This window comes from Sipha flava, unplaced genomic scaffold, assembly GCF_003268045.1.
Source record: "Sipha flava isolate LNK unplaced genomic scaffold, YSA_version1 176_pilon_pilon, whole genome shotgun sequence".
NCBI classification, from domain to species: Eukaryota; Metazoa; Arthropoda; class Insecta; order Hemiptera; family Aphididae; genus Sipha; species Sipha flava.
This window is the reverse complement of record NW_020272062.1, coordinates 1,851,186-1,864,559: the sequence shown is the minus strand read 5'-3', so window position 1 is coordinate 1,864,559 and position 13,374 is coordinate 1,851,186. Positions and strand designations below refer to the sequence as shown.

Sequence of the window (13,374 nt, the reverse complement as noted above, 5' to 3'; positions counted from 1 at the left end):
TCGAAATCGATTGTATAATATTATTAGCGGCGTGCACTGCATTCGGCACAAAGTGTATCAAATTATCATTGTGTTGCAAACACATAATAGCTTTTATTGTTTCACGTCGTATTGGCGAATTCGAGTAGAACAATTAACTCAACTTTAATTATATTTGCAGCGTAGTGTGTATGATAAATATACACATCGAATACGTATACACGGGTATAAGTAGTTTTATATAAATTGTTTATGGAAATCCGAGTGTCACATGAATAAAACAATCAAAGGCGTTTTATATATATTTTTTTTCTTCTCCATTGTCTTATGTTTAAGATTAATTAGTTTTTGTGAAAAGTTTCTTTTTCGAATATACGATTTGTATAAAGTGTGCATTAATAAAAGTCACGACAGTCTTAATTGTCTTTATTGCGCGTATTATTATCATTGTCTCTTCGAATCTAATAGGATCGGAATAAATTTTTGCATACATAAAATATCGATAGAGATATGGCAATGCGTGGGGTATGATATCGTTAAACGAATGGTACAATCGTTTTTCGTGAAAAATAAGCGCGTAGAATAAAGAGAATACCTTTACGATCATTACGAATAAAATATTATTAATAATATATAATACCTAAAAACCAATTACTACGTAATTAAACGCGCAGAAGGTGAGAGACAAGTGTCTGGCGGACTTGCTGCCACACGAAGTCTTTCAGGTTCATTGTTTTCGCCCGATGACTTGTTTGCGCGCATTTGGTTTTTCTAGAACAATCGGACCAAGATGAATATAAATATATATAAGAATATACGTTTTGTAGTACGTGCGTATGCGCGTTCAATTTAATACTCGTACTCGATTGTTGTTCAGCACAAAAGTTCCGAGCGCGTATAATTAACTGCGAACTAAAGTCGTCGTCGTTAATGAAAACATTGTGCGTTCGTATATTTTACATTATACGATTATATCATCGTAGCATTATAATGATTGTATCGGAGTAGACCGTTGGCGAATCTTGGTCGTCGTCCAGATCGGTTTTCCAGAGTTTTTAACCGGAAACCGTTGTGCTGTAATTATTGAATTCGCTCGCGGCCTGCGAAACGCGTCGTCTACAACGTAGGGGGGAGGACAAACCGTCTGTTGGGCGAGGCGCGTCCTCGGCAGGACGACGATGACACATATTTACATTACCATTATTATTATGATATAAGGTAGTGTAAAGCCTGTTCGGGTTATTTTTTTTCACCTTGACATCCGTTTTCAGACCTAGACGCACGCGCGTACGAGTCGCCCCAAACGTGGTGGGAACGAACGAATTCGGACGGTAATGAGTTCCACGTTGGTCGTCACTTGCGCGAGTCTTGCCGCAGCCGCACAAGCCATCCGATAAGTGTTCCGATCAGACGCCGCGGACCGGTCCTGCAGTACACGGTCGGTAAATGAAACATGGTCGCCCACGTCGAGACGACGGGTTACTGCGGTCGCGGTTCACGGTCGTGCGGTCGCTGGCCAGCCGCAGCGGTGCTGGTCGCGTTGAGCCTGCACTTAATGTTACTATTACTGCTGCCGCCAGGACATTTGGCTGTTAAGCGCAAGCACCACTGGAAGACGGACGTGATCAAGAACCATTTGAAAAATCACAAGAGTCTCGAGGGCATGGTGCGTCTAGTCGACGGCGAATCCGAGCATGAAGGTACGATGAAATTGCAACACGGAACGAAATACGTCTAAATTTAGCAATATTTCGAGTGTGTGTGTGCGTGTGTAGTCAGAGTAAAGTATGTCTTGAAAAAACGTCGTGGTCCAAACATAGGCCAAAGGGTATCATATTCCGTTGTATCGTACCCGATTAGCGGTCCCTTGTATTGATTCACCAGCTCAGCGGCACCGTTAATCTGTCTTGGAAAATATTTCATCCGTTACAATCTGATCGAATTTCTATCGCGAGCACACAATTTTGTGTACCGTCACACGACTAAACCATATATACCGTATTTCATTTTATTCAAACGTGTAGTAGGGTTGATACTCTCGCGGAATTTCCCATTTTTATTTTTGACAGCTAGACGACAATTTTGATCTTTTTATCGAACGCAATTATTGAATACGTTTAGGTTTCCATCGGAATATTTAAAAACTTAGGAATAAATGCCACTACCTTACGATATTCTCCAAATAATTGTTGAAGTTTCTAGGCTTATAAAATTATTATATTTAAACAAATCAATGTTTTACGCTTTCGATGGTAATTATGTTTCCTCGGCCGTTTTTCAGTACTTCATATATAATCGATTAAATACTTTATTAAGAATTTTTTTTTTTAATATTTAATTTAAGTTTTTATGTATTTAAAGAATTGTTGATTTTGTAATCCTAATCGTTTCGGTCAAAATTTCACACCTGAGATATAAAGAGATGTTTGTTTTGAAATAAATATGAAATAATATGGTATACTTGTAGATTTTAAACAATATTTTAATTTAAAAAACAATCATATTAATGATAATTATTAAATTGAATAATCATTTAAAACTCGGCGTGTTTCAAAAATATCTTGATAACTTGACATGCATTTGAAAATTGATTGGCCATTCATATTTAACTTTGGACTTGGTTTAATATGATTCATGACTACACATTATATTTAACTAATATTAAGCATAAAGATAATTAATCAGCCGATACATGTATAGTGACAATTTTCGAAAACTAATCGTATATATGATCTTTATTTCTTTATCGCTTTATTTTTTCATTAAATTATTATTGTTGATTGGACTAATTAAAATGTCCCAAGACAGTATTCTTAATTAACAGTTGCATTATGAGGCTCCCTGATATCAAAGCAAATAACTTTAGTAAACATGTAGTTAAAACGAATAATAATATCGTCTATAATTGTTCTGTTGTACAATTTTTGATGTTTTTTGGGAGGCGTCGGTTAGGTTAGGTTACGTTAGTACGTTTTATCTTACATATTACATGTATATAGCAGCTGTGGACACGAATAATCTCGACAGCCGACTGTGAAATACCCTTGTACTCGGAAATTATGACATCCGTCCTTATTGCCGTCATCGTCGAAGCTCCGGGTCGTGGGTAGGCTATGTCACATGTGTCAATAACATATCCGAAACGTTCGGCACACAGGTTTCCCGTATTTGGGAATATGGTCAGCCGTATTATGCATGCACAAATGCAATAATAATACTAATATCGAAAATAGTAATAATAATACATAATATAAATGATAGCAGTTGGGCTGACAATAAAATAATAATATCGTTACAGAATATTATTAGCCCACACAGATAATCACGTGGGTCGATACTACAAGTCGCAGTCTCAGACCGCCGATCTGGTGAATCTTCGCTAATAGCGTTCATAGTTTATTTCATTACAGTCGTAAAAAACAAGTAAAATAACTACACGATTAAAAAGACTACAACAAAACACACACACACACACACACACACACACACACATACAGCAATCGCTCGTAAAATGTCACATAATAATCCGTAATTTATTATTCTTATATCGTATAATACACAGAATATAAATTATGTCGATAAACGTGTACGTGAGTAATCAATATATATTTATTGGGGTCATTTTTTTTGACGTCAATCACTAAATATTTGTAAAAAAAAAAAAAAAATAATAAACAATATCTTCCTAGAGACTTTTATAAAAGTAACTGAACATTTTTGAATGTCAAAAAGGATTTGGTTTGGTTTTGTCTGTTTCAACTGCGCTACGTCAATTAATCAAAACCAAGAGTAAATTATACTTGCACAGTAGACCACAATAAAGCACTATTAGTGCTATAAAAATACAGTAAACCGTTAAAGATTTGTAGACAATTGAACGTCAATTCGATTATCATACATTATGTACTGGTGCGCACCAAGTATAATGATTGAAAGAGCAACCCAAGTGGGGGAAACTGCACAGAGTAATTTTAATAAAAATAGATATACTATTGTAAATATACCGGCTTACGAGATCACGTCACTGGGATAATAAACTACATGGTAGATAGCATTAGATCGAATAATATATCGAGCAGACTAACTTAACAAAGTCGATGGACTGAATAAATTATAGTTTACATATATATATATATATATATAAAACCAATAATAATAAAATAGATAGTAAAAACTTATTTTGTATATCAATAAAAAAAAAAAAAAAACAAAATACTTATTATAAAATTAAAAATTTGTGGTATAAAACATATAAATATGTTGGAAGTTATTTTGGAGTGGGTAAATGATATTGCTGATTAATGTTTTAAACTTGAAACAAATTTAATATACATCATGAAATAAATTAAGCTGAGTGAATGTGGTCTACTCGATCAGTTTATAATTTTACATCTTGTTGATATAATAGATAAAGCAACTATTTTTACTAAATTTAACGTAGATTTCACTTTTAATATTCTAATATTAGTAAAAATTATTTAAATTTTGGGAAAATCGAAAATTTCAACAGACAATAAACAGCACAAATTTTATTAAAACATTACGAATCTATGAAATGTCTTTAAAATTATAATATAATTAGTAAATACTTAGTAAATTGTTTGAGTTGCTACGTTTAATATTTATTTGATAATAATTGATTAATGGATAATCGTTGAGATACGTAAAAGCTTTGTATTGCTCATAAAATATTAGTGCGAATTTCAGCTTATTTTTTTTTTTGCTAAGAAAAAAGTTTTTTGGAAATTTTAGTATTACATTTTCAATCTTCAATAGAAAAGTTGAAATTTTATGAATTTTTTAATTAAAAATTAAAGCGAATATTCTTGATTTTTATCGTTTTGTCAAAATATAAAATACAATAGATAGATACAATAGATATTTTCTCAGTAATCAGTTAAAGATTTGTAAAATAACTTTTTATAAAATCATCTACGCTTTTTGCTTTGAAGATAAAGTTATTTTACCGAACATTTTGAAAAAAGCTAAGAAATCATGATATTTTCAACTATGTATAAATGTTTCAAAAAAATAATTTAAGAATTTTACCATTTATAGAAAACGATGATACTAACATTAAGTGATAATTTCAAGGCTTTATGGCAATTATTTTTTTAGTTATGTTAAAATAAAAATTAGATTTTGTCGAAAATCATTATAACTAAAATATAATATAAAAATTATAATACATACATTTTAATGTTGGCCAGGTTTTCGGTGGATGGATCTTTTCCCTCTGTATACATACATATGACCAAAATTGTTAGTATAGAATTAATGTATGTAATGTGCACAGCTGAATTTAACTAAGTTTCTAACAAAATAACAAAATTATCTAATGATTAAAGTCTTCCAAGCAAGTTATTTTACTTCCAACGAGTTAGATAACTTTTTTGGTTATTAGAGTGAAATAAATTCATATCTTATAATTTAATAGAAAAAAGTTTCTTCTTCAGTTTAGTAAAGTACATATTATAAGGAAAATTAACCGAAAAAACTCGCTAAGATAAAAACTAGGGAAATAAAAATCAAACTATTACTATATACGTATTATTGGGTAATACTGAAAAAGTAAATTTGGGAGCTTTTAAGAAACATAGAAAAAATAAATAATACTGACTTATTTTAGATATTACATTAAGTTCATTGATTTTTTTTCGGGATAATTCTCATTATTTTGTAAATTAAATTAATAACTTTTTTTTAAGTACCTTATTCGTTATAACGTATAATATCAATGAATTACGGAAGGCTTTACATTCCAAATCCAACAATATTATGAAAAACATCAATTAACGTAAATTTACCAACATTCTAGGAAAAAATCTCGGAACTCAGAAATTTAGAATAAAAACCAGCTTTTAATATATTTTGAAAACTACAATTCTTGATTCCATTAATCATAATTTTATTGTTACTTTATTTATCAATTAATTAAAATTGTTTTTATAATATTTTAGACTTTTATAATATATTAAAATATGAATTTTTTTTATAAGTACGTAAAGAATATATGAACTGAATTCAACGATGAATAAGTAAATTTTAATAATATATACTAAGTTATAATATTATAGTAGTGATATGATTGATATAAAATTGTACATCTGTTAAGAAACAAAAAAATCTCAAACATTTAGAACAACTTTCATATTTCAACCAAAATCAATATTTTTAAATACACCCAACCACCTTTACGTATTAAATTCAATATGTGTTTCAATATTATTTAAATGTAAGCTAATTTATTGTGTATTGTATAAATGATGGCCAAACTACAAAAACTCAAATATAAAGCTATTGAGAAAAAAATAATTTGAGTATCGAATTAATAGTTTTACTTGTGACATGGATCGTAAGAATATTAAAATGGTGTTAAAGTAATTATGATTTTTTAATGTTTTATTTTTAAATCTCCTATTTTAACCTCAAAATATTTTCAATTTAATGTTATAATTTAGAATGTTTTCCAATAAAGGGTGATGTATTTTTTTGTACAATTTCATACGAACATTAATTTTACGTAATATTAGTTGTTATGATATGTTAATAGAAATAAAAGTTCAACGGAGTGTTAAAAGTGCGAGGAATGGTAAAACATTTTTCCACTACTCGGTCAACGCTGAAAATTTCAAACGTTTATTTTAGAAGAAAATCATATTTTTCTCTGTATTGTATAAGTATTATACATCAATATTTTCATTCAAGTATTCTGCATGATAATTTTATACCAAAAAAGGATTAGCAATTGAAGAGAAAAATTATTTTAAAATAATTAAGTCTTAAAATAAACTTTAGAGAGACAAAGAAAATGAACATTAAATAATTTATTTATATTCTGCTACAGTGAAGAGTTTGGAAAAATGCGATGAATGTAATAATATAATACAAATTTTAAGCACATGGCGTAGGAAAAAAAATTGGATTTTATCTAATATGTAACCATATTGAATTATTCCCATTTATTTCTATTCTCTAAACATAAAAAATAAATGACAAATCATACCAAAACTATTTTATCCAAAGTTGATTGTAATAAAGTCATTATCAAAATCATTATCAGATATTCCTTTTGTATAATTTTTTGGATTACCTTTTTTTAAACAATAAACTACTTAAAATTGTTTGTGCAAATGCAATAAAATAAAAAATCTCAAAATTAACATTATTTGTAAAAACAATAATTAATGACAGTTATTGTCTTAAAAAATGTTATAAACACATATAAAATCAAAATTATGTTTAAACTGAATGTGTCATACTTGTATAAAATATTTTTTAAAAGTATTCATAATAGTTTTATCACTTTAAATATTGATTTATCCCGTATATCCAAGGATCTTTATAATCATTTATACGATTTTCAAAATTGGTTTGAACTTTGGAAGATAAAGGTTAAGACAAATACATCTGTATACATTACTTTTACGCACTGTCCTGTCATATGTCTTTTTAAAAATTAATAAAAATAAATAATAACAAAATCATTCACTAAAACATCGTTAGATACCTAAATATTCTTTGAGATTAAGAATTTAATTGGACCAACCATATTAAACTAAAAAGAAAGGCACTTAACCCGAACTCCATCAACTTAGATAACTTTAAAATTAAAAAAATGAATATTCTCGGCACTAAAAATCTTTAAAAAAAACAACTAATTCGTCTAAATTATGACTTATGACATCTAATTAAGAGTAGCCAAAATTTCTCCGGTCTTTCCAATAATTTCTAATGTTTCATGATTTGTAAGTAACCATACTGTAATAACCCAAAAATACAAAAATAAAATAAAGGGGGAGATGGTGGTATATATGTATGAATGGCAGTGAGATATTAATTTATTAAAGGGTTGTTACATTCCTCCTTGTTAAAGGGAGGGCTCTCAGGGTTGTAAACGTTCGAGAGCCGATCAGCGTACTTGTACAGTCTGCCAAGCTAAATAAAGCAGCACTTACTTGTTTTACTGTAAACCTTCAGATATCGATGCGAGGTTGAAAAAAAAGGACAAATGCAGAATTTAATTGCACTGGAACCGGATACTCTTCAATACTCGTACGAAGAACACAAGTCGAACGGATTAAAATCACAAGTGAAAATAAATTGCACGTATAAACTCTCTCGTTAATCTTATGATCGGTTTGAATGCATAAACGACCAAAAAAAGAGTTGCTTCATTGATCTTACGATCGCAACGCATGCACTGACAACCTAAGATCAAGAGCTCTGGGAAGGGTAGTATGTGTCCCTGTTATATAGGGACATGTGGCGGCATGGATCTTGGGCGGTCCTTTGAAGATTAGTCTTTATTGTTCGATTTGTGTTGTCCGTGCGGATATCGAAGGAACCGTTATTTATTTATTTAAAATGGTTTAGAATCACGTACATACGAATAGTATACATTATTATAAAATATTTGTGCCGTCTTTTACAATCGAATAATGCACATCATTACAATACGCTACATCAGAATATAAAAATACCGACAGTAACCTTCTGCCAATCGACGTATAACAAATTCTAAAGGGACACCCACAATCACATTAACTCTCTTATATCTAAACTCTCATATATTAATCTCTCTAACAATGCTCCCCATTGTCAAGAGAAAATGGCTAAGAAATTTACTTAAAAGTTTAGTAAAAAAAAAAAAATACTTTTTTAATTAATTCTGTAACTCCACCAACTCATTCGTAAAGTAATATAATTGAACACACTCTTTTACCCTGTTGTCCAGTATTGTCTATAAATCAACTATTTTACTTATTGTATATTCTATTAGAGATTATAAATATTACTTAAAGTAATAAAAGAAACTGCTGAAGTTTGTTTTATACTGAAATTTTGAAATGAGTCTAGTGCTAGTAAAATATGTTCCATGCGATTTTCTTTACAGTTCTACGAGCCAAATTTGGTGGAAAGAGAAATCATTGAAAAATATATTCTAATTTAGAATCACTGGGCCATTTGGTTTTGATTAACAACCAGATTCTTTTGAAAACTAAGTTTCATTTTTTGCCTGCACGCCGGCAGCTTCTACTTTCCGATAATTTGATATTTTATATATTAATGGAGTACTAAAACTAAAATTTGCAGTTTTTGAACATTACATAAAATAACAACAGTAATAAAAATAATAATTATGCGTAATTACGATTATCGTTAATTTAATAACTGCAACGACGGTCAGTTGACGAAAAGCTATCGTTAAAGTCAGCCGTACAAAATTTTCGATTTCCATGCAAGCTGTCTGGAGATAAAATTCGTGCCGAGGGGGAGGAGAGATTTTGGTAGCGAGAATATTGAGTGCTATTTATACGGCCAGGCCATAATTATAAGTACGTGTGTTTCGTGTATGCATAATATTATACACACGTGTTGTAGTAATCTATACGTGAAGTCCATTTCCTCAGCATCCCCACTTTCAAATTTTGGATCCGATCCGGTTCCAATCGTTTGTTCCTCGTTTGTACCTGAATGTGCCTCTAGTCCCTTCGTTTGTACCTCAACAGTTTTTAAGTTATAACTGTTTTAATTGTGGGGGTGCTGGGGAAATGCTTGCACCCCCACTTTCAAATTTCGGGTCTGATCCGGTCCCAATCGTTTGTATATGTATATTATGTTATAACCAGTTCATTATTAATTTTACACATTTCTAATAAAAAATTAATTCAAATGAATTCAAATAATTTAGTTAGATTTAGGAAGTCAGCACAAACGCGGGACAAAGTAGAACAAACGGTACTAACGTAGCACAATCGAATGAAAAAAAAAAAAAATTAAAAATTCCAATATGGCAGGGCTGGGAAAATGGACCTTATATTTAACGGGAAATTATTGAATTTTTATAACATCAATAATAATCAAATTAAAAGCCAAAAATTATAGAGACTTTGTTTAGTATTTGATGGAATAATCTTTTCACAAATAAAATAATATTACCGCCGATCAGATGGTGTCGGATTGTAATAAAATCGTGCCGTCGGTCCTTTTGTTAAAATAATAATAATAATAATAATAATACAATAAAAAACAATATATAAATAATAAAAAAAATTCAACACGAGGTTTGACTTAAATATATTTAAGGTGTTCATTTAAAATTGTTACAAAAAGATATTTCAGATCAAAGTCATAATCCGAACGGAAAATATCGTGTACCTAAATAACATTATAATAACATAATAATAGTTTATTCAGTAGAATAAAACGGGCCAAAGCCCAATAGTACAGATAGTATAGTTTAGATACAAATACAATAGGATACAATATAACATACAGTAAATATCTGAAGGTATATAAAGATTACATTACGAAAATCTAAAAAAGGAAAAATAGTATTAAAATTGAAAAATAGATAATTGATAAATAATAATTAAATAATCATAATAAATAGGCACATTTAATTATTACATAAACTACAAGATAAAATATTTCAATAAAGTTCTAATAACAAAATAAATACCATTGGATAAATTTTAATAAAACACTTATTATTTTTTTTATTAATAAATAAAATAAATATATATTTTAAATAGTGAATTCAAAAAAAATTACGTATATAATTTATTAAAACAGAATTGAAGTGAAGTTGATTAGTATAACATTCGTCACAATTTACATACACATGTATTTATATTCAATCGTTTGTATTTTAATTCATTTTTTATTAAAAATATATTGTAAATTTGAATATGATGTATGCCTAAGCTTACACTAGTCATGGAAATACATCTGATGCGGAAAATGCAAAATTTCGCTACATTTAAAAAAATTTAACCACACGAACTTAAGAAATGTTGAAAATGTACATGGTCGAAATTATTCGTAAAATATCTCAATATCTTCAATAAATTATTTAACAATATTTTTTTCAGAGTAAAGCAAGCTAATTATTTTAAGTTTTGAGTTATACTTTCAAGTATTATTTCATAGTGATTAATATGACAAATAACATTTATATATATATATACTCATATATATAAACTTAGCCTGAAGTATTATTATACTTGTAAAGTACAGCTGGTTCCAAATTAAAAATGTGCCAATAGGTGCATATAAATTCAATACTATTTCGATTGAACATGGACGCGATTTTTTCATGTTCAGTCGCAATTTTATTGATTTCATATATACCTGACGATGAATTTTTAATTCAAAATCGGTCATACTTTACAATAATAATAATACTCCAGATTAAGCTTTTAGTGATTTATTTGTTTATTTCTTTATATAAGCTATTCGTTTATTTATTTGTATATTAATTTACGAGTATGAATCATTTTATAATTTTTTTATTTAATTTTATTTTTATTATTTTATTATAAATATATAATATATGATTTAAGAGTTTTATTGCTGAGATTTTTATGACATTATGATATTAATATAACTGTATATACAATACTTACTATAATATAATAATAAATATAAAATATAATTTATAGATTTATCTTTATAATTCTTTACTTGTTGTTTATCAATTGGGTAAATTTATATTAATGTATGTAAATAAACTTCATTTTTCTCCACCAACATATAATTTCGAAAATACATTTTGTCGTGATAATTTATCATTACTCAGTAATTCAAAGACAACTGTGACAAACCAAATCCCGTATCCTAGCTCAACCTTTTCAATCATTAATTTTCTTTTTTTGCTCAGGCAATGTAGAAATCTTGCACTTGGGAAAATGGGGAGCCATATGTGATGACGAATGGGATGTACGTGACGGCCAGGTGATATGCAGACAACTCGGCTTCGATGGCACGTCCAGTGTCACGCACAATTCGCATTTCGGACAAGCGGCTCGTAATAATATCACGATTCTAAAATTACTATTGTTTTTATAATTCGTTAGCTAACATAAATGATGTAATCATTATAACCATTAGGTTTTCACTTTTCTTCCAGGAAAATATTGGATGGACAATATACGGTGCGGCGGTCATGAGCTGGAGATTTCAGAGTGCCGGTTCGACAGCTGGGGCGAAAATGATTGCGATCCGTCCGAGGCTGCTGGTGTGATTTGTAGTTCACCGGAAGTCAAGAAACCTAAGAACACGTTCGCCATCAATCAATCAGACGTGGCAGTGGCCAAGAAAACTAAAAAACACAAGATCAAAGTAAATCATAGAAAATCCTATACTTACTGAAAATGCACAACGGTATCAATATCGTAATTTCTTTCTCGGTATCCAACAGTAAATCGCAAACATAAAGTTGTCATGTCCTTCAAATCTTTATTTTCAGAGGAATTTTAATAACAAATATATTTTACTAGCTGAATTACCCGTCGTTGCCGGGTTTAAGTATATAAATTTATGTAACCTGCCAAGGTTAAATTTTGTTAAATCTATTGAAATTTAAATTAATTAAGATTTTTGAAATAATATTTTATACATATTAATTTAGTTATTATCATAACCTATTCGATAAGTTATAGCTTACGACTACCTGAACCTCTCTACAGTTTGGTATTCTGTTGAATACATATAGCATCTCACTTCTCCGAATATTTTACCTTTTGTCAATAAGTTCATGGTCTTTTTGTCTTTTAACCGAAACACTCTTGCAATTATATCATGTCGATCATATGATCTTTGACCGGGAAGTAAGAACTCTTTTATCTTGTCCCAGCGAGGATTACATATAAAAGTAATAAAAAGGTCAGGACGACCGTAATGTCTAACGTAGGTCATAGCATCTTGTGTTCTTTCGTGCATGTACCTTGGCCCACCAGTAAAAGTTGACGGGAGTATAACCATTTGGCCTAACTGATTAGCTTCTATGTCTCGTCGTCCAATCGCATCTTTTAAATGAATATAACTATCTGCACGTAATTTGGCTTGGTTGTTTTTGATGTAATTTAGTCTTTCAGTTTCAATTTTGGCGTATTCATCTACCAAATATTGACTGAAAAGAGAACGATAATTAACTAAATAGTTGTCTTCCCCTTTTCTGACCATTATTCTATATGAGTAAAAACTTGATGCAGAGACAGTTTTTTTAAGCGGTAACTTGGTTTTTGGATCGCGTTGTGGTATATTGATTGCATACCCATCATCCCCCCCCAACAAAACATTAAAGGATACTGCAGTGCGTCGTATGCTCGATGTATCTCACTGATACGGTGAAGTGAGTTACTTCGGTTTTCGAGGATGATGTCTCTTCGATCAAACTGCTGATCTACTAACACTAAAGCAACTTCATTTGCCGTTGGTGCATTATACCTGCCTCTATGTTCTTCTGGTGGTTTTTTATCTGCATGTATTACAACTTTAAATGACTCTGAAGCTCTGAAGGAGGTATTTTATCGATGGTAAATTGTAATGATCAATTGTAAATTATGCGGTGGCATGCCTAGTAAATCCAATGAGTTTAAAAACTCTGTT

General features: G+C 29.9%; 1 protein-coding gene across 1 annotated transcript in view; it reads left to right on the top strand.

The window, feature by feature from the left end:
* Nucleotides 1-1,310: 1,310 nt before the first annotated feature.
* Nucleotides 1,311-13,374, top strand: part of LOC112680328 (lysyl oxidase homolog 2) — a 51,021-nt gene continuing 38,957 nt past the window's right edge. The window contains exons 1-3 of the mRNA XM_025550384.1: nt 1,311-1,679; nt 11,645-11,791; nt 11,894-12,105. Of these exons, the coding sequence (XP_025406169.1) occupies nt 1,433-1,679; nt 11,645-11,791; nt 11,894-12,105 (606 nt within the window). The 5' untranslated portion in view covers nt 1,311-1,432. The remainder of the gene's footprint in view (nt 1,680-11,644; nt 11,792-11,893; nt 12,106-13,374) is intronic.